This window comes from Bos taurus, chromosome 23 (assembly GCF_002263795.3).
Source record: "Bos taurus isolate L1 Dominette 01449 registration number 42190680 breed Hereford chromosome 23, ARS-UCD2.0, whole genome shotgun sequence".
Taxonomy (NCBI): Eukaryota; Metazoa; Chordata; class Mammalia; order Artiodactyla; family Bovidae; genus Bos; species Bos taurus.
The window spans coordinates 4,180,886-4,201,708 of NC_037350.1; the positions used below are offsets into that span (position 1 = coordinate 4,180,886).

The following is a 20,823-nucleotide window of genomic DNA, read 5'->3' on the forward strand; positions in this document are numbered from 1 at the left end:
AGGCTAATAGAGTTTTGCCAAGAGAACGCACTGGTCATAGCAAACACCCTCTTCCAACAACAAAAGAGAAGACTCTACATATGGACATCACCAGATGGTCAATACCAAAATCAGATTGATTATATTCTTTGCAGCTAACAATGAAGAGGCTCTATACAGTCAGCAAAAACAAGACTGGGAGCTGACTGTGGCACAGATCATGAACTCCTTATTGCCAAATTCAGACTTAAATTGAAGAAAGTAGGGAAAACCACTAGACCATTCAGGTAAATCAAATCCCTTACCATTATACAGTGGAAGTAAGAAATAGATTCGAAGGATTAGATTTGACAGAGTGCCTGAAGAACTGTGGACAGGTTTGTGACATTGTATAGGAGGCAGGGATCGTGACCATCCTCAAGAAAAAGAAAAGCAAAAAGGCAAAATGGCTGTCTGAGGAGGCCTTACAAATAGCTGTGAATAGAAGAGCTAAAGACAAAGGAGAAAAGGAAAGATATACCCATTTGAATAAAGAGTTCCAAAGAATAGCAAGAAGAGATAAGAAAGCCTTCCTCAGTGTTCAATGCAAAGAAATAGAGGAAAACAATAGAATGGGAAAGACTAGAGATCATTTCAAGAAAATTAGAGATAGATACCAAGGGAACATTTCATGCAAAGATGGGCTCAATAAAGGACAGAAATGCTATGGACCTAAGAGAAGCAGAAGATATTAAGAAGAGGTGGCAAAAATACACAGAAGAACTGTACAAAAAAGATCTTCATGATACAGATAACCACAACGGTGTGATCCCTCACCTAGAGCCAGACATCCTGGAGTATGAAGTCAAGTGGGCCTTAAGAAGCATCACTATGAACAAAGCTAGAGGAGGTGATGGAATTCCAGCTGAGCTATTTCAAATCCTAAGAGATGATGCTGTGAAAGTGCTACACTCAATATGCCAGCAAATTTGGAAAACTCAGCAGTGGCCACAGGACTTTAAAAGATCAGTGTTCATTCCAATCCCAAAGAAAGGCAATGCCAAAGAATGCTCAAACTACCGCACAATTGTACTCATCTCACATGCTAGCAAAGTAATGCTCAAAATTCTCCAAGTCAGGTTTCAACAGTATGTGAACTGCAAAATTCCAGATGTTTAAGCTGGTTTTAGAAAAGGCAGAGGATCCAGATATCAAATTGCCAGTACCCATTGGATCAAACGAAAAAGCAAGAGAGTTCCAGAAAAACATCTACTTTTGCTTTATTGACTATGCCAAAGCCTTTGACTGTGTGGACCACAACAAACTGTGGAAAATTCTCCAAGAGATGGGAATACCAGACCACCTGACCTGCCTCCTGAGAAGTCTGTATGCAAGTCAAGAAGCAACAGTTAGAACTGGACATGGAACAAGACTGGTTCCAAATAGGGAAAGGAATACTTCAAGGCTGTATATTGTCACCCTCTTATTTAACTTATATGCAGGGTACATCATGAGAAACACTGGTCTGGATGAAGGACAAGCTGGAGTCAAGATTGCTGTGAGGAATATCAATAACCTCAGATAGGCAGATGACACCACCCTTATGGCAGAAAGTGAATAAGAACTGAAGAGCCTCTTGATGAAAATTAAAGAGAGTGAAAAAGTTGGCTTAAAGCTCAACATTCAGAAAACTAAGTTCATTGCATCTGGTCCCATCACTTCATGGCAAATACAATAGGAAACATTGGAAACAGTGACAGACTTTGTTTTTTTGAGCTCCAAAATCACTGCAGATGGTGACTGCAGCCATGAAATTAAAAGATGCTTGCTTCTTGGAAGGAAAGTTACGACCAACGTAGACAGCGTATTAAAAAGCAGAGACATTACTTTGCTGACAAAGGTCCATCTAGTCAAAGCTATAGGTTTTCCAATAGTCATGTATGGATGTGAGTTGGACTATAAAGAAAGTTGAGCACTGATGAATTGATGCTTTTGAACTGTGGTGTTGGAGAAGACTTGAGAGTCCCTTGGACTGCAAGGGACTGCAATCCATCCTAAAGGAAATCAGTCCTCAATATTCATTGGAAGGACTGATGCTGAAGCTGAAACTCCAATACTTTGGCCACCTGATGCGAAGAAATGACTCATTTGAAAAACCCTGATGCTGGGAAACATTGAAGGCAGGAGGAGAAGGGGACAGAAGAGGATGATATGGTTGGATGGCATCACTGACTCAATGAACGTGAGTTTGAGAAAGCTCCAGGAGTTGGCAATGGACAAGGAGGCCTGGTGTACTGTAGTCCATGGGGTCGCAAAGAGTCGGACACAACTCAGCAACTCAACTGAACTGAACTGACTGAACTGAGAATGGTTTTTAGGGGCACACACTTGAGTTGTTCCTTTACAGAGGCTGTGTTTTGACTGAACTTCTTTCAAAGGCCTTCTCCAATTTCTTAATTTGCCTATTAGAGATGGGGGTTAAAAGGTGTATTCTCCCTATCCCAGTATTTTTAGACTTGGTCTATTCTTTTAATTGCAACTTGAAAACTGGCTGATTCTTTTCTGTACTGATCTCTTTTATAGTTACCTTTTCAAATGTAGCCAATACCAACTGATTCCTGATACTGTCATTCTTTTTTTCAGTTCTTTAGCTAAGTTCATTGGATGCATTCTTTGCCTTTACAGTTAATTACAAGCAAGGTTTTCACCAAATATTCACTGCATTACACAAATCACTGTATTTCCAACCTCCAAAATTTTTCAGTGGCCACTACCTAGCCTCAGAGCCACCGCCATATTTATTTTTTTTAAATATTATTATTTGGCAGCCTCTTTTTGCTAGTAGATAAATTTTTATATTAATCAACGTAGGCTAACCTTTCCTGCAGTAACTGATGACTCAACTGCTTAATGGCAAACATAGCAGCATTTGTCTTTCACATTACAGAACCATTGTAGGTAGACACGGGCTTACTTTTACAACTTCTTTGCTACCTATTACTCTTAAACCTTGGACGCTACTTGGCTGAGTGTATTGGGTTTGAGTTTCCCTTTCTTGTGCTTTGTATTTTGTAGATATTGCCTTAGTAATCTCCAAGCATTTTACTGTTTCTCTGCTCCTCCCCTCTTCATTGCTGGATATTAATATGGATGCTGTGCCTTTTAGTTTTACTTAAAAATCTTGCTTATGCACATTGAGGGTAGTTTTGTCCAGATTTTATGTTTTCTTGGTTCCAGTGTGGGTTAATTTTCCTGGTCTTCTCACTTCATCTTAGGTTGGTTTATCTTATCTCCAGGAAAATATCACCAGTTTGAAGATGGTGTCTTCTATAAGTAGTCAGAGAATGGAATTCTTAGGTGGGACTAGGTTCACCCTTAAAGGGAGTTCAGTTTACCCTTCTTTTTGTACTTTTATTAAGTACTGATTAGTCAGCTAAATTCCATCTTATCAAGAGTGTATCTTGTCTACCTGACCTTCAACTCTTGTCTCAATTCAGATAGGTAGTTCTCTCACCTTTATGCTGGAAATGGAAAAATGGGGTAGTAAGGTTGCCGGGGACCAGCCCCGGCTGATCCAGGGTATTCGAAGGAGAGACGGCGTAGGCGAAGATCAGGAAACAACTGCTTAATTAAATGTTAATTAAGGATATAAAGAGTAATAGAATGACGATAGCTCAGTAAAATTCAGTGAAGAAAAGAGGCTGAAATAAGGATAGCTCAGTGAGGAAATTCAGTGGAGAAAAGAGGCTGAATAATTCAGCCAGAAGGTAAGAGAAAGAACGACATGGTGAGACCAAGTTTCGGTGAACAAGGCCCGCACTTTATTTTCCAAAGCAGTTTTTATACCTTAAGTTATGCATAGAGGATAATGGGGGAAGGAGTAGAGTCATGCAGCAAGCCAGGCTTTCTTCCTGCAAACTTATCATATGCAAAAGCTTAGGTGATTTGCATCATCTTCTGGCCCGGAGGCCTGTTAACATTTTAAGACCTTTTCTTCAGAAAACTTATTTTTCTCTAAAGGTGATTGGTCAGGAGCCACCCTCCAAAAGCATTAGATAGAGTTGCATTCCTACAGGGTAAAGGTGTGGTGGGCTATAACAAGAAAAAGAATTAACTCAAGGGTCCCAGGTTACAAACATTAAAGCTACTACTTACACCAATTATATTAATCAATACACTGCCAGGGACACAGCAGGTAAGGGATATGGAAACTTAGCAGCAAACATTGGCCCAACAAGTGAAAATCCCTTCACCAATACAATTTCTAATCAATCTTTTAACTACTCAAAAGAATCTGTGTTTAGACAGTTTAGAATATCTCCTGCCTCTCACAGTTGGGAGGCTCTGAACAATCACATGTGGCCGGAAAAACCTATTCAGGCAGGCTAGAGGATTTCCAAAGGAGTTTGTAGGTTAAACACTGTCACACCCAGGAATTATTAACTGGAGCTGTAAGCTAACTCTTTTTTCAGAGAGGTAGTGGGGGACAGCCCCCCGTAAAGTCAGAGATGTAGGTGAAAGCACAAAGCAGAAAGTAGGCAGACTCTGGTTTTGGGGGTATATGCTCGAGAATTTCCAGGGCGACTCCTGAAGCTCGATCCCGCCTTTGCGTATGCCGAGCCGCCTTCCTCATGACCTTTGTCATGGGCGGAGTTCCTCACACTGGCAGTGATAGAATTCCAGTTGAGCTATTCCAGATACTGAAAAGTGCTGTACTCAATATGCAATATGCACTCAATATGCAATATGCCGGCTCCCGGCATAAGGTAACCATGTGATTTGGTGACTTGGAATTTAGGGTGGAAAGAGTAGCCTTTCAAGGGTTCTATGCCTTGAATAACTGTCAACTCTTTAAAACGTGTGAATAAACAACCTTCATTAAAATTGCAATTTTTAAGAGTTATATCTATCACAGATAATTGGTCACATCTTCTTCTCTCTCTACCAGACAGCTAAGGAAATCATAAATTTTTTTGTATGCAGTGTCTTAATTTGCCTAAATAAACGTGAATTAACCTAAATCTTGCTGAGTGAGCCATTGGGCTTCTCTTGAAACTCTGTCTTGACAATTAAGATTTTTGAAGGTAAGACAGCAGCACTAAGTCCCACAGAAATAAGTATTAAAATTATGCCCACCAAATATCACACTGTTGTGATTTTCTCCATCTCTCCTCTTCTGGAGATCACATAGATCCTTCCCTCTTCATGCTGCTAAATCGCTTCCGTCGTGTCCGACTCTTCGCGACCCCATGGACTGCAGCCTACCAGGCTCCTCTGTCCATGGGCTTTTCTAGGCAAGAGTACTGGAGTGGGGTGCCATCGCCTTCTCCGTGAGGATAGAGACTGTACCTTTTTTCCTGTTTCCCTGGTTCGCAATAACAACATCATTCTGGTGGGGAAAGCAGACCAGTTTTGGTAGCCTGGTAGGAAAGGTGGATCTTGCATTTACCTAGGTTGGGGGCGGGAGGACCCTCTCTGGAGGGAATGCTAAATGGGTATATATGAGTGAGACAGGAGGCTCTGGTAGACACATATGAATATACACCTGCTTCCCTGGTAGCTCAGTAGTTAAAGCATCTGCCAGCAATGCGGGAGACCTGGGTTCGATCCCTGGGTTGGGAAGATCCCCTGGAGAAGGAAATGGCAACCCACTCCAGTATTCTTGCCTGGAGAATCCTATGGACAGAGGAGCCTAGTGGGCTACAGTCCACTGGGTCACAAAGAGTCGGACACGACTGAGCGACTTCACTTTTACTTTCACAAACAATTTACTGAGATCTGCAATAGGAGAAAAATCCTCCACAGAATCCTAGACTTTCATCTCAGGTCTATCTGCACTGAGCTGGGACCTCAGAGGACGGCTCTCTCTGGAGAGTGTTAGCCCTCGGCCATTTCCATTAACTCCTAGGTCTTGCCACATAAAAGCCTAAGTGTTTTTAGAATGGATGACTGCTCTCTAAGGTTGGGTAAGGACTGTTGATGAGATTCCCCTGTCCTCTCATATTCTCCTTCTCTGATTATAAATGAAACTCTGCTAAAAGAGGATTAGTCTTTTATAGAGACAGGGTTTTAGTGTGATGTATATTTAACTGTGTGCAGATTTGTTTCCAATAGATTTTGTCAAGAATGAGGTAGAAGAGTATATGTTGATATTTTTAGGCTGAAATGTGTTTTCTTTAATTAATTTGTTTTATTTTCAGGGTGACCGTGGACTTCCTGGTTTTCCTGGGCTTCATGGAATACCAGGATCGAAGGTTGAAGAAACCTATTCTTTATAAAATTAAGCAATGTTGCATTTTACTTCAAATTGAAATAACTATGTTATAAATGTGCTATCAATAAATGCTCATATATTAAATGACTAGGTTAAGATTAGTATATAGTTTACATAAAGCTTTTACAAATTTCCTTTAAAATTTTCAGCCATAAACCTATAGTGTTGTAAATCTTATAGTATTTAAAAGTTGATGAGTAACTTTGATTATACAGAAATTCTCTTAACTTTTATCATATAAAGCCCTGTTAGAGTATCAAATGCCCTCACTTTTCCTTGCTTTTGCTTTATAAAGCCTGGGATATAAGACTTTTGTAAATAAATTTTAAACATTTTATTTCTACTTTACTTTGATGTTAGCATATTAAACTCTGTTGTGTATAATTGGTGTTTTTCTTTAATCTATAAGAGAAATACTAAATACTTCTCTAAAACTCAGGATTTATATTTTGTCTTTTAGGGTGAAATGGGCCCCAAAGGAGATAAAGGAGCACCTGGATTTTATGGCAAAAAGGGAAGTTTAGAGTATCATATTGAACTTTCAATATAATGGAAATAGAAAATTGGAATTTCAGTCCCAGTCCACTGTTCTGGCAATTAGCTTTTTTTCACCTTTCTCTGTGGGGTTTATTCAGAACAACGAAATAATGGAAAAATGACTATTGACTGTTATGCTTGATTTTCTATAAGAATACTTTGTGTTATTGACCCTTCTGAACTTTCAAAATATTTATAGAGAGAGATTACTTGGAAGTAGTAGCTGTTTAACAGCATGTCCATGGAGACTCTTATTTTTTCTCACTGAAGGGAAATTATGTTCTCTCTATATTTAAGATACACATTTCTTCTTAATTCTGCCTAGATGTGGTTTCTGTGTTTAGATGCTTGTAATAATTCTGCATCCATCTTATTCTCAACGTCATGTGTGTCCTGGTAAAATAATGCCGAAAGCTGCGGGGCCAACACAAGCTGTGGTTCCATGCATTCTATTAGTCCTTGAGGACATTATCTTTCTTTCCTATTTAAGTTTGAGTTGGAATTTCAAAACCTTGTAAAGATTGTTTTTGTTTGTTTTTAAAAACAGGGCGCAAAAGGTGAACAGGGGAACGCTGGCTTTCCTGGCCTTCCTGGACGTGCTGTGAGTTTGACGGAAATTTTTCTTAAGTATTCTACATTAAATAAAATTTATCCTGTACTATCTTCTTTTAAAAAAGAAACATTAGTGCAAAAATATATTAAAATACTTGTCCTTATTTTCCAGGGAGAACCTGGAAGACATGGAAAGGATGGATTAATGGGTAGCCCTGGTTTCAAGGTAAATACCACAGAAAAGATTTCTGTAACTAGTGAGTGAATATGAGAAAAATGTACAGATACTAGACTTTTGTTTACATGTGACATTGGTATAAAATGAATGAACTAAAAGTTGTAATTTAAAGATCATGATCAATTTATTTTGAATATATCATGAATTCTTATGTGTTGGAAATAAAATCCCAGGATATTAGAAGCTCCTTCAGTGAGCCATTCAGATAGGTTTGTTTAGTGGATCTGAGCCGCAGGTACTTAGCTGTGTCTTCCAAGGGATTTGACTTTGTTTTCAGAGAGTAGGGGAATGAATCCTCAACCCTAACAGTTTTTTGTTTTTTTTTTTTAAACTTTACAATATTGTATTAGTTTTGCCAAATATCGAAATGAATCCGCCACAGGTATACCCGCATTCCCCATCCTGAACCCTCCTCCCTCCTCCCTCCCCTCCCCTCCCTCTGGGTCGTCCCCAGTGCACCAGCCCCAAGCATCCAGTACCGTGCATCGGACCTGGACTGGCGACTCGTTTCATACATGATATTATACATGTTTCAATGCCATTCTCCCAAATCTCCCCACCCTCTCCCTCTCCCACAGAGTCCATAAGACTGATCTATACATCGGTGTCTCTTTTGCTGTCTCGTACACAGGGTTATTGTTACCATCTTTCTAAATTCCATATATATGCGTTAGTATACTGTATTGGTGTTTTTCTTTCTGGCTTACTTCACTCTGTATAATAGGTTCCAGTTTCATCCATCTCATTAGAACTGATTCAAATGTATTCTTTTTAATGGCTGAGTAATACTCCATTGTGTATATGTACCACAGCTTTCTTATCCATTCATCTGCTGATGGGCATCTACCCTAACAGTTTTAACCTTAACCCTGGTAACTTGTGTGATATGAATATGGGAGAATTAGAGTAAGAAGAATGGGGAAATGCCAATCACTCATCAATCCTGAAAAAACTCAAAGGCGCATGCTCCTATGATGGTGGGTGAGCACCATCTTATTCTTACATAAAGACGTTTTTCTGGGTCAGTTATCAAACAGAAACAGCCTTTTTATAGTGTGACCTATTAAATAGAAGGACATCAGGGACGTATATATATTCAAGTCAATATATCTGGAACAAGCCAACAGTCCACGTCATTATTCTGCTGTGTGTGTGTGTGTTTGTTTTGATACCTAGGAGAGAATTTGTGTAAATCCGTCAGCGAGCAAGACCACTGGGTCAAGCGTTGGATTAGAGATGTCATCATGTTTCCTAATGGTCACAACTTTGAAGGCCTCACTTGCTCAAAAATTCAGTTCAGATTTCCTTGATCTATAGGTGTTTTCTTTTCCTTTGGAAACATTGTCCATTTTTTCACTTAAATTTATGGAAGTTCTCCAAATGTCAAGTGATTTCTTAAAGATTACAGATAGTGCTTCCTGGATGTACAGTATAGGGCCCTGTTTTCAAGAGTTCAATCATGTGTTATTAATTATATTTAACTAGTTTTGTGTTTTATTTCCTATTTGTTTATTGATTAAGCCAGTATCTATTTATACTTTGTAGGTACTAGACATACAGAAGAGAACAAAACTCTCATGGGTTTTATAATCTAGTCTTTTGACGTTTTTAGACAACACAGATTCTTCTATATATACAACTTGGAGAGTTTGCACATAAGTATGTACACTGTACCATCACCACAATTGACGGTATAAACATATCTGTCACCTCCAAAAATTTTCTTCCTTCCCCTTTATTATTGTTTATTACTTTTTGAAATATGAGCACAATGTAAGACCTACCCTCATAGCAAATTTTAAAGTTTACAAAGCAGTATTGTTATCTGTAGGCCCTAAGCTGTATTGTACAGTAGATTTCTAGGACTTATTCATTTTGCATAATTGAATCTTTGTATTCTTTGACCAATACTTCCCTGTTTCCCTTTCCCCGGCCCCTGACAAAAACCAGTCTGTTCTCTGCTTCTATGAATTTGACCATTTTAGGTTCCTCATGAAAATGGGACAGTGTAATGGTTATCATTTTACATATGCTTATTTCACTAGCGTATGTCCTTCAGGTTCATCCATGTTGTTGAAAATGGAAAGATTTATTTCTTTTTTGAGGTTGAAAAATGTGTGTGTGTGTGTGTGTGTGTGTTTATCTGTCTCACATTTTTAAAGTCATTCATCTGTCGATGGACATTAAGCTTCTTCCATGTCTTGGCTATTGTGAATAATGCTGCAATCAACCCAGTAGTTTGGATATCTCTTCAAGGTTTTCATTCTTTTTGTTATTTATGCAGTAGTGATATTGATGGATAATATACAGTTTTATTAATTTTTTGAGGAACCTCCACCTTGTTTTCTATAGTGCATGTAGAAAACATCCATTTACATCCCTATAATAGTGTACAAGGGTTCCAGTTTTTCCACATTCTTGCCAGCACTTTTGTGTGTGTGTATATAAATATACTTATAATAACACCAACCTGTAAGAGATGATATCTCATTGTAGTTTTGATTTGTATTTTCTTGATGATTAGTGATGCTGAGTACCTTTTCATTTACTTGTTGGCCATTTGTGTGTCTTCTTGGAGAAGTGATTACTCAGTTCCTTTGCCTATTTTTAAATGGGTTATGGGGTTTTTTTTCTATTGAGTTGTAGGAGTTCCTTATATATTTTTTGTATTAACTCTTTATCAGATATATGACTTGCAAATATTTTCTTCCATTCCATAGTATGCCTTTTCTTTTCATCTTGTTGACGATTTCCTTTGTTGTGCAGAAGCTTTTCAGTCTGATAAAACCCCCGTTCCCTACTTCTGCCATCTGTGCTTTTGGTTATATGAATACTAGGATTGTTTTTTGCTTTTACAGAAAAATGCCATTAGGGTTTTGGTAGGGATTGCATTGAATGTATAGATCATTTGGGGTTGAATAAACATTTTAACAATATAAAGTATTCCAATCCATGAGCTAGGAATGCCTTTTCATTAATTAATTAATGTCTTTAATTTCTTTCATCAATATTTTACCATTTTCAACATTCAAGTCTGTCACCTCCTTGGCTTAGATTATTCCTAAGCATTTTATGATTTTTGATGCAATTTTAGGATTATTTTCTTAATTTCCTTTGTAGATGGTTCATTGTTATTGCATACCATGCACTGATTTCTATATGTTGGTTTTGTACTCTGCAACTTTACTGCACTTGTTAGTTTTAGCAATATTTTATATAGTCTTTAGTGTTTTCCTTATGCAAGATCATGTTGTCTACAGAGAGTTTTATTTTTCCTTTCCAATTTAGATATTTTTATTTTTCTTGCATTACTGCTCTGACTAGTACTGTCAGTACTATGTTGAATAGAAGTGGTGGATTGGGCTTCCTTGCCTTGTTCTTGATTTTAGAGGAAAAATCTTCACCTCTTTACCATTGAATATGATATTAGCTGTGGGCTTTTCATGCATCTATGGTCTTTATTATGTTGAGGTAAGTTTCTTGTAATTTGTTGAGAATTTTTGTCATGAAATGGTGTTGAACTTCATCAAATGCTTTTTCTGCATTTATTGAGATGATCGTGTGATTTTTATCTTCATTCTATCAATGTGGTATATCCATACTGAACCGTCTTTGCATTCCAGAGATAAATCCCACTTAATCAAGATGTATGATCCTTCTGATGCACTGTTGAATTCAGTTTCCTAATATTTGTTGAGACTTTTTGTATGCATGATCATGAAGGATATTGGCCCGTAGTTTTCTTTTCTTGTAGTGTTTTCTTGGGCTTTATTTGATACTGGCCTATCAAAAGTTTGAAAGTGTTCTGTCTTCTTTTTCTTGGAAGGCTGTAAGGTGGATTGGTATTAATTCTTCTTTAAGTATTTTGAGAATTTACCTCGAAATACTGTGAAGTCATCTGTTCCTGGGACTTTCTTTATTGGAAGGCTTTTGATTGCTTATATAGTCTTCTTTATTTGTCATTGGTCTATTCGGGCTTTCTGTTTATTCAGTCTTGGTAGATTGTAGGAATTTATCTTTTTTTCTAGTTTGTCCAGTTCTAGTTTGTCCATATAAATTATTCATAAGAGTTTGACCCTTTAAAAAATTTCTTTTGAGTCAATTGTAACTTTGCCCTTTTTATTTCTGATTTTGAGTCTTGGCTATTATTATTTTTTTCTTAATTAGTCTCATAAGGGGTTATTCTTTTTTTCAAAAAATCCCAACTCTAGCTTTGTCTTTTTTTTATTACTATTGTTTTCCTATTCTCTTCTTCATTTATTTTTCTTCTAATTAATTATTTCCTTCCTTCTGCTAGGCTTCCCTGATAGCTCAGTTGGTAAAGAATCCACCTGCAATGCAGGAGCTGCTGCTGCTGCTAAGTCACTTTAGTCATGTCCAACTCTGTGTGACCCCATAGACGGCAGCCACCAGGCTCCCCCATCCCTGGGATTCTCCAGGCAAGAACACTGGAGTGGATTGCAATGCAGGAGACCTTGGCTCAATTCCTGGGTTGGGAAGATCCCCTGGAGAAGGGAACAGATATCACTCCAGTGTTCTGGCCTGGAGAATTCCATGGATGGTATAGTCCATGGGGTCACAAAGAGTCAGACACAACTGAGCAACTTTCACTTTCACTTTCCTTCTGCTAACTTGGGCCAAGTTTGTTCTTCTTTTTCTACTTCCTTGCCCTTTCTGATATTAATCTAGGTGATACATGCACATGTATATACCCACAATTGTAAACTTCAGTTTACTCTTTTTAACAGCATGTTGATAAATAAGTCACGTATCATACATTTACTCACTTGATGTATAAAATTCAATGGTTTCTAGTATATCTACGGAGAAGTCAATGGCACCCCACTCCAGTACTCTTGCCTGGAGAATCCCATGGACGAAGGAGCCTGGTGGGCTGTAGTCCATGGGGTCACTAGGAGTCGGACACGACTGAGCGACTTTACTTCCACTTTTCACTTTCATGCATTGGAGAAGGAAATGGCAACCCACTCCAGTGTTCTTGCCTGGAGAATCCCAGGGACGGGGGAGCCTGGTGGGCTGCCATCTATGGGGTCACACAGAGTCGGACACGACTGAAGTGACTTAGCAGCAGCAGCAGCAGTATATCTACAAAGTTACTCAATCAACACTACAGTTTAATTTTAGAACATTTTCATCACCTCAGAGAGAAACCCACTGGCAATCACTTTGACTCTACACATGGATATCACCATCTGGTGGTGTACTGACATCACCATAGTCAGTAATGAAATCAGATTGATTATCTTCTTTGCAATTGAAGATGGAGAAGCTCTATATAGTCAGCAAAAATAAGACCTGGAGCTGACTGTGGCTCAGATCGTGAGCTCCCAGTTGCAAAATTCAGGCTCAAATTGAAAACCAATGGCTTAGGGAAAACCACTAAGCCACTCAGGTATGACCTAAATCAAATCCCTTATGATTATACAGTGGAGGTAACAAATAGATTCAAGGGACTAGATCTGTTAGACAGAGTGGCTGAAGATTTATGGACAGAGGTTCATAACATTGTACAGGAGGTGGTGACCAAAATCATCTCTAAGAAAAAGAAATGCAAGAAGGCAAAGTAGTTGTCTGAGAAGGCTTTACAAATAGCTGAGAAAAGAAGAGAAGTGAAAGGCAAAGGATAAAGGGAAAGATATACTTAACTGAATGCAGAGTTCCAGAAAATAGCAAGTTTTAGTAGAGGTGAGAAAGCCTTCTTAAGGGAACAATGAAATAAAAGAAGAAAAAAAATAGAATGGGAAAGACTAGAGATCTTTTTAAGAAACTTAGAGATACTAAGGGAACATTTCATGCAAATATGGGATCAATAAAGGACAGAAATGGTAGGGACCTAATAGAAGCAGAAGATATTAAGAAGAGGTGGCAAGAATACATAGTAGAACTGTCCAAAAAAGCTCTTAGTGACTCAGTTAACTGTGATGATGTGGTCACTCACCTAGAGTCAGATATCCTGGACTGTGCAGGCAAGTCGGCCTTAGGAAGCATTACTACAAACAAAACTAATAGAGGTGATGGAATTCCAATTGAGCTATTTAAAATCCTATAAGTTGATGCTGTTAATGTGCTGCACTCACTATGCGAGCAAATTTGGAAAACTCAGCAGTGGCCACCCTGCTCCAGTATTCTTGCCTGGGAAATACCATGGACAGAGAAGCCTGGTGGGCTACAGGCCCTAGGGTCACAAAGAGTCAGACATGACTGAGCAACTAACACTTTCACAGCAGTGGCTGCAGGACTGGAAAAGGTCAGTTTTCATTCCAATCCCAAATAAAGGCAATGCCAAACAATGTTCAAATTACTGTATAGTTGCACTCATCTCACATGCCAGCAAGATTATGCTCAAAATCAAGCATAGGCTTTAACAGTACATGAATGGAGAACTTACAGATGTATAAACTGATGTAGAAAAGGCAGAGGAACCAGAGATCAAATTGCCAACATATACTGGATCATAGAAAAAGCAAGGGAATTCCAGAAAAACATCTACTTTTGCTTCATTGACTACACTAAAGACTTTGACTGTGTGGATCACAACAAACTGTGGAATATTCTTAATGAACTGGGAATACCAGATCACATTACCTGACTCCTGAGAAATCTGTATGCAGGACAAGGAGCAACAGTTAGAACCTGACATGGAGGAATGGTTCAAAATTAGGAAAGGAGTACGTCAAGGCTGTATATTGTCACCCTGGTTAATTAACTTATATGCAAAGTACATCATATGAAATGCAGAAGTGGATGAATCACAAGCTAGAATCAAGATTTCCAGTAGAAATATCAATAACCTCAGATAAGCAGATGATACCACTTTAATGGCAGAAAGTGAAGAAGAACTAAAGAGCCTCTTGATGAAGGTGGAAGAGGAGAGTGAGAAAGTTGGCTTAAAACTCAACATTCAGAAAACTGAGATCATGGCCTTCAGTCCTATCCCTTCATGGCAAGTACACGGGGAAAATGTGGAAACAGTGTCAGATTTCATTTTTGGGGGCTCCAAAATCAACGTGGATGCTGATTGCAGCCACGAAATTAAAAGATGCTTGTTCCTTGGAAGAAAAGCTTTGACAGACCTAGACAGTGTATTAAAAAGCAGAGACATTACTTTACCAACTAAGTTCCTATAGTCAAAGCTATGGTTTTTCCAGTAGTCATGTAAGGATGTGAGAGTTGGACCATAAAGAATGCTGGGCATGGACGAATTGATGCTTTTGAACTGTGATGCTGAAGAAGACTCCTGAGAGTCCCTTAGACACAAGAAGAACAAACCAGTCAGTCCTAAAGAAAATCAACCCTGAATATTCATTGGAACGACTGGTGCTGAAGCTGAAGCTCCAATACTTTGGCCACCTGATATGAAGAGCCAATTCATTGGAAAAGACCCTGATGCTGGGAATGATTGAAGGCAAGAGGAGAAGAGGGTGACAGAGGATGAGATGGTTGGATGGCATCACTGACTCAATGGGCATGAGTTTGAGCAAGCTCTGGGAGATGGTGAAGGACAGAGAAGCCTGTCGTGCTACAGTCCATGGGGTCGCAAAGAGTCAGACACGAGTTAGTGACTGAACAATAACAACAACATACTCAACCCCTCACCTACTTCCTTTCCACATGAATTTGCCCATATGGACATTTCATATATATTGACTCATATGAATCATGTGGTCTTTTGTGGTTCATCCCTTGGCCTATCCTAACATTTGTGAGGTTCTTTGATGTTTTGCCCTATATTAATATTTTATTCCTTTTCATTGCTGATAATATTTCATTGTTTGAATATATGGATATTATTCATTTATCAGTCCATAGACATTTGAGTTGTTTGTAATTTGGGGCTCTTATAAATAGTGCTTTATGAACATTTGTGTACAAGTTTTTGCATGGACATGTGTTTCCATTTCCCTATATTTCGGATAGTGAACTATCTGGAGAATATAATTATGTTTAACATTTTTAAGTTAGTTCACTCTTGATATTTACTTTCTTGCTAGGTCCATGCTACCCTTAATGTTTAACTTTGGTTATGTCCTGAATTTTCTAATTAGTGTGGATCTTCTAATATGGTTAGGTTAATTTCTTCTTGTCTGTTTGAAATTTTTTACTGGAGTCATTCACAATTTTTTAAAAGTCTATTTAATTAAAAAGATAGACTTTATTTCTTAGAGAAGTTTTAGGCTCACAGCAAAACTGATCAGAAAGTACTAAATGTTTCCATATACCTCCTGCCCCCTCCTCCTAGATTTCCCCAGAATTGACTTCTCATACAAGAGTGGTGCATTTTTTTTAACAATTGATGAATTACATTTACACATCCTATCACTCAAAGTCCATAGTTTACATTGGTGTTCATGCTTGATATTGTACATTCTGTGGGTGTGGTCAAATGTATAATCACGTATCCACCACTACAGTCTCAAACAGAATAACTTTACTGCCTTAAAAATTCTCTGTTCTCTACTTATTCATCTTCCTCTTCCCCTAGCCTCTGACAACCACTAATCTTTTTACTGTCCCCAAAGATTTTCCTTCCCAGAATGTCATAGAGTTGGAATTATATTGTGTGTAGTCTTCTCAGATTGGCTTCTTTTACTTAGTAATATGTGTTTAAGACTCCTTCGTGTCTTTTCGTGACTTGATAGTTCATTTGTTTTTAGTGCTTAATAATATTCTTTTGTCTGAATAGTCTGCAGTTTATGTTTACTTTTTGGATGTTTCAATAATGAATCATACCTAATTTTTTCTGACCTTATTAAAATCTGTTTTCTTCCTCCCACCCAGCTTTTTGTTTTGGAATTTTTCAGTCATACAGAAAATTGAACCACATAAATATATGAGTATCTATTTCTAAATTTTGTTGTTGTTGTTGAGCCACTGGAAAATAAATTAGACTCCGTGCATTTCTCTCCTAAACATTTCAGCTTATATCTCCTAAGTGAAAGTTGCTCAGTTGTGTCCGACTCTTTGTGACCCCATAGATTGTATAGCCTGCCAGGCTTCTCTGTCCATGGAATTCTCCAGGCTAGACTACTGGACTGGGTAACCATTCCCTTCTTCAGGGGATCTTCCCAACCCAGAGACTGAACCCAGGTCTCCCACATTGCGGGCAGATTTTTTACCATCTGAAACACCAGGGAAGCCTGTATATCCTAAGAATATTTTAATTCCATCATGATGTTCAAGAGATTTAATGTCAATACAATACTATTTTCTAATATTCAAATTTTTCTAATTGTTTAAAAACAGTGTCCTAAATAGCTATTTTTACACTTGATACAATCAATATCTGTGCATTGCATTTGGTTGTGTATTGGTCAGGGTTGCTCTAAAGAAACAATATCAATAGGATGTATGTATGTGTGTTTATATTGTTTATATGTGTCAATATATAAATGTATATTTGTATATCAAAATACATATTTATGTTTTCATGTATGTGTGTATATATTTTATATAGAGAGGGATAAAGAGGTGTTGGTGAGGGAAAGGGTGAGGGAGAGGGAGGGATGGAGACTGATTAATTGATTCATCCATTCATTCAAAGGAATTGTCACATGTATTCATGTGGACTATGCTTTCTGTTACTATAGTTTTGCTTCTTACAATGTCAAGTACATATAATCATGTAGTATTTAAGGCTTCCCAGGTGGTGCAGTGATAAAGAATGTGCCCACCAATGCAGGAGACTCAGGAGACGGGAGTTCAATCCCTGGGTCAGGAAGATCCCTGGAGGAGGAAACGGCAACCCACTCCAGTATTTCTTGCCTGGAAAAATCCCATGGACAGAGGAGCCTGGTGGGCTGCAGTCCATGGGGTCTCAAACAATTGAATCTGACTGAACGATGGAACACATGCACACACACCATATTTAGTGGCATGGATCTATGACAGTTGGTTTCTTCATTTATCAGCTGATGAACATTTGAATTGTTTCCTATATTTGGCATTTATGAATAATGTTGATATGAATATGCTTATACACATCTAGATTGGACATGGTTTCATTTCTCTTGGGTTGATACCTACTAGAATTGCTTCATTGTATGGTGAGTGTATGTTTAACTTCCTAAGAATATCCCAGACTATTTTCCAAAGTGATTGTATTATTCTCTATTACCATCAGCAATTCAAGAGAATTCTACTTTTACCACATCCTGCCAACACTTAGTATTTGGTATTTTAGCTCTTTTATTTGGTACATAATAGTATCTCATATGGTTTTAGTTTGCATTTTTCTGATGACTGACAAGGTTGGCATCTTTTTATGGGCTTCTTGGCCATTTGTATATCTTCTTTTGTGAAGTGTCTATTCAAAACATTTGGCAATTAAAAAAAAAACTTTAGGTTGTTTTCTTGTTAATGAGTTGCAAGAATTCGTTGTACAATAGGTCTTTTATCAGACATGTATTTGGGAATATTATCTCCTGACCCTCAGATTGCCTTTCATTTTCTTAATGGTGTTATTCAATGGGAAGAAGTTTTTAATCAGGATGAAGTCTAGCTTCTTAGAATTTCTTTTTGCTTATGTCTTTGTATTGTATTTAAGAATCTTTACCTAACTTAAAGTCAGAAATTTTCTCTTTTCTTCTAAAACAAAATATTTTCAAATGTCTTAAATGCATATATAAAATATCATAGTTTCTAAGATTGTACCACCATAGCTTACAAATGGTGTGATCACTCACCTAGAGCCAGACATCCTGGAATGCAGTCAAATGGGCCATAGGAAGCATCACTATGAACAAAGCTAGTGGAGGTGATGGAATTCCAGTTGAGCTATTTCAAATCCTAAAAGATGATGCTGTGAAAGTGCTACACTCAATATGCCAGCAAATTTGGAAAACCCAGCAGTGGCCATGGGAAGGGAAAAGGTCAGTTTTCATTCCAATCCCAAAGAAAGTAAATGCCAAAGAATGTTCAAATTATCGCACCATTGTACTCATCTCACATGCTAGCAAAATAATGCTCAAAATTCTCCAAGCCAGGCTTCAACAGCACAAGAACCGTGAACTTCCAGATGTTCAAGCTAGATTTAGAAAAGGCAGAGACCAGAGATCAAGTTGCCAACATCCACTGGATCACTGAAAAAGCAAGAGAGTTCCAGAGAAACATCTACTTCTGCTTTATTGACTATGCCAAAGACTTTGACTGTGTAGAACACAACAAACTGTGGAAAATTTTTAAAGAGATGGGAATACCACACCACCTGACCTGCCTCCTGAGAAATCTGTATGCAGATCAAGAAGCAACAGTTAGAACTGGACATGGAACAACAACTGGTTCCAAATTGGGAAAGGAGTCCGTCAAGACTGTATATTGTCACCCTGCTTATTTAACTTACATGCAGAGTACATCATGCAAAATGCCAGGCTGGATGAAGCGCAAGCTGGAATCAAGATTGCCGGGAGAAATATCAATAACCTCATATATCAGATGACATTACGTTATGGAAGAAAGTGAAGAAGAACTAAAGAGCTTCTTGATGAAAGTGAAAGGAGAGTGAAAAAGTTGGCTTAAAATTCAACATTCAGAAAACTAAGATCATGGCATCCAGTCCCATTGCTTCCTGGCAAATAGATGGAGAAACAATGGAAATAGTGAGATACTTTATTTTCTAGGGCTCCATAAGCACTGCAGATGGTGACTGTAGCCACAAAATTAAAAGACACTTGCTCCTTGGAAGAAAAGCTATGACCAACCTAGACAGCATATTAAAAAAGCAGAGACATTACTTTACCAACAAAGGTCTGTCTAGTCAAGGCTATGGTTTTTCCAGTAGTCATGTATGGATGTGAGAGTTGGACTCTAAAGAAAGCTGAGCACTGAAGAATTGATGCTTTTGAACTGTGGTGTTGGAGAAGACTCTTGAGAGTCCCTTGGACTACAAGGAGATCCAACCAGTCAATCCTAAAGGAAATCAGTCCTGAATATTCATTAGGAGGATTGATGCTGAAGCTGAAACTCCAATACTTTGGCCACCTGATGCAAAGAACTGACTCACTGGAAAAGACCCTGATGCTGGGAAAGTTGGAGGTGGGAGGAGAAGGGGACAACAGAGAATGAGATGGTTGGATGGCATTGCTGACTCAATGGACATGAGTTTGAGTAAGCTCTGGGAGTTGGTGATAGACAGGGAAGCCTGGCATCCTGCAGTCCATGGGGGCTCAAAGAGTTGGAGACAACTGAGCTACTGAACTGAACTGAGTTTACAAATTTAGTTCTATGATCCATTTTGATTATTTTAATTCCTGTGTGATATAAAAGTTAAAGTTCTTTTCTTCCCTTTTCTCCCTGGAGACCCAGTCATAAAAAACCATTTATTGCAAGGTTTTCATTTCCCATAGAATTACATGAGCATTTTTGCTAAGTATCAATTGATACTTAGCACAAAAACACATACAATATATGTGTTAACTGATTTTTGAACTCTTGATTCTGTTTTACTCATCTATGTGTGTGCTAAGTCACTTCAGTGGTGTCTGATTCTTTGTGACCCCATGGACTGTATCCCGCTAGGCTCTTCTGTCCATGGGGATTCTCCAGGCAAGAATACTGGAGTGGGTTGCCATGCCCTCCTCCAGGGGATCTTCCAAACCCAGAAATCAAACCCATGTCTCCTGTATTGCAGGTGGATTCTTTATGGTCTGAGCCACCAGGGAGCCCAGAATAAGTCTTGAAATTAGATAGTTTAAGTCTCTAAATTTGTTTTTCTTTTTAAAATTGTAATAAATTATTGAGGTTCATGTAAACTTCACATAAGTTTTAGTATAAGCACGAAATTTTCTAACAACAACAACAGAAACTTCTGGGGCTTGTTAAAGAAATTTTTTAGTTTGAAGTACTTTTGTATTTACAGAGAAGTTATAGATAAATAGTACAGTGAGGTTTCCTTATATACCTTACCAAGTTTCTCATGATGTTATTATGATGCATTGTCAAAACTAAGAAATCAGTATTGTCAAATTCCTGTAAATTAATCTGAACTCCATACTTTATTTGGATTTCATTAGTTTTCCATGAAGGTCCTTTTTCTGTTCCAGGATCCAATCCAGAATACACCACATTCCTTTTTTTTTTTCTTATCATGTCTCCTTAGTCTCTTCTTATCTGTGATGATTTATTAGTCTTTTCTTACTTTTTATAACAGTTTTGCAGAGCATTGGTTAGGGTTTCTGTTAGAATCTCAGTCAGTTCACATTTGTCTGATTAGATGGGAATTATTTCAGGGGTGGTGGAGAAGGATAAC

At 38.1% G+C, this 20,823-nt stretch overlaps 1 protein-coding gene across 2 annotated transcripts in view; it reads left to right on the top strand.

The window, feature by feature from the left end:
* COL21A1 (collagen type XXI alpha 1 chain) overlaps positions 1–20,823 on the top strand; it is a 234,927-nt gene that overhangs the window by 154,040 nt on the left and 60,064 nt on the right. For both annotated transcript variants that reach the window (XM_059880512.1, XM_059880511.1), the window contains 4 exons: positions 6,159–6,212; positions 6,693–6,744; positions 7,315–7,370; positions 7,494–7,547. In XM_059880512.1, the coding sequence (XP_059736495.1) occupies positions 6,159–6,212; positions 6,693–6,744; positions 7,315–7,370; positions 7,494–7,547 (216 nt within the window). The remainder of the gene's footprint in view (positions 1–6,158; positions 6,213–6,692; positions 6,745–7,314; positions 7,371–7,493; positions 7,548–20,823) is intronic.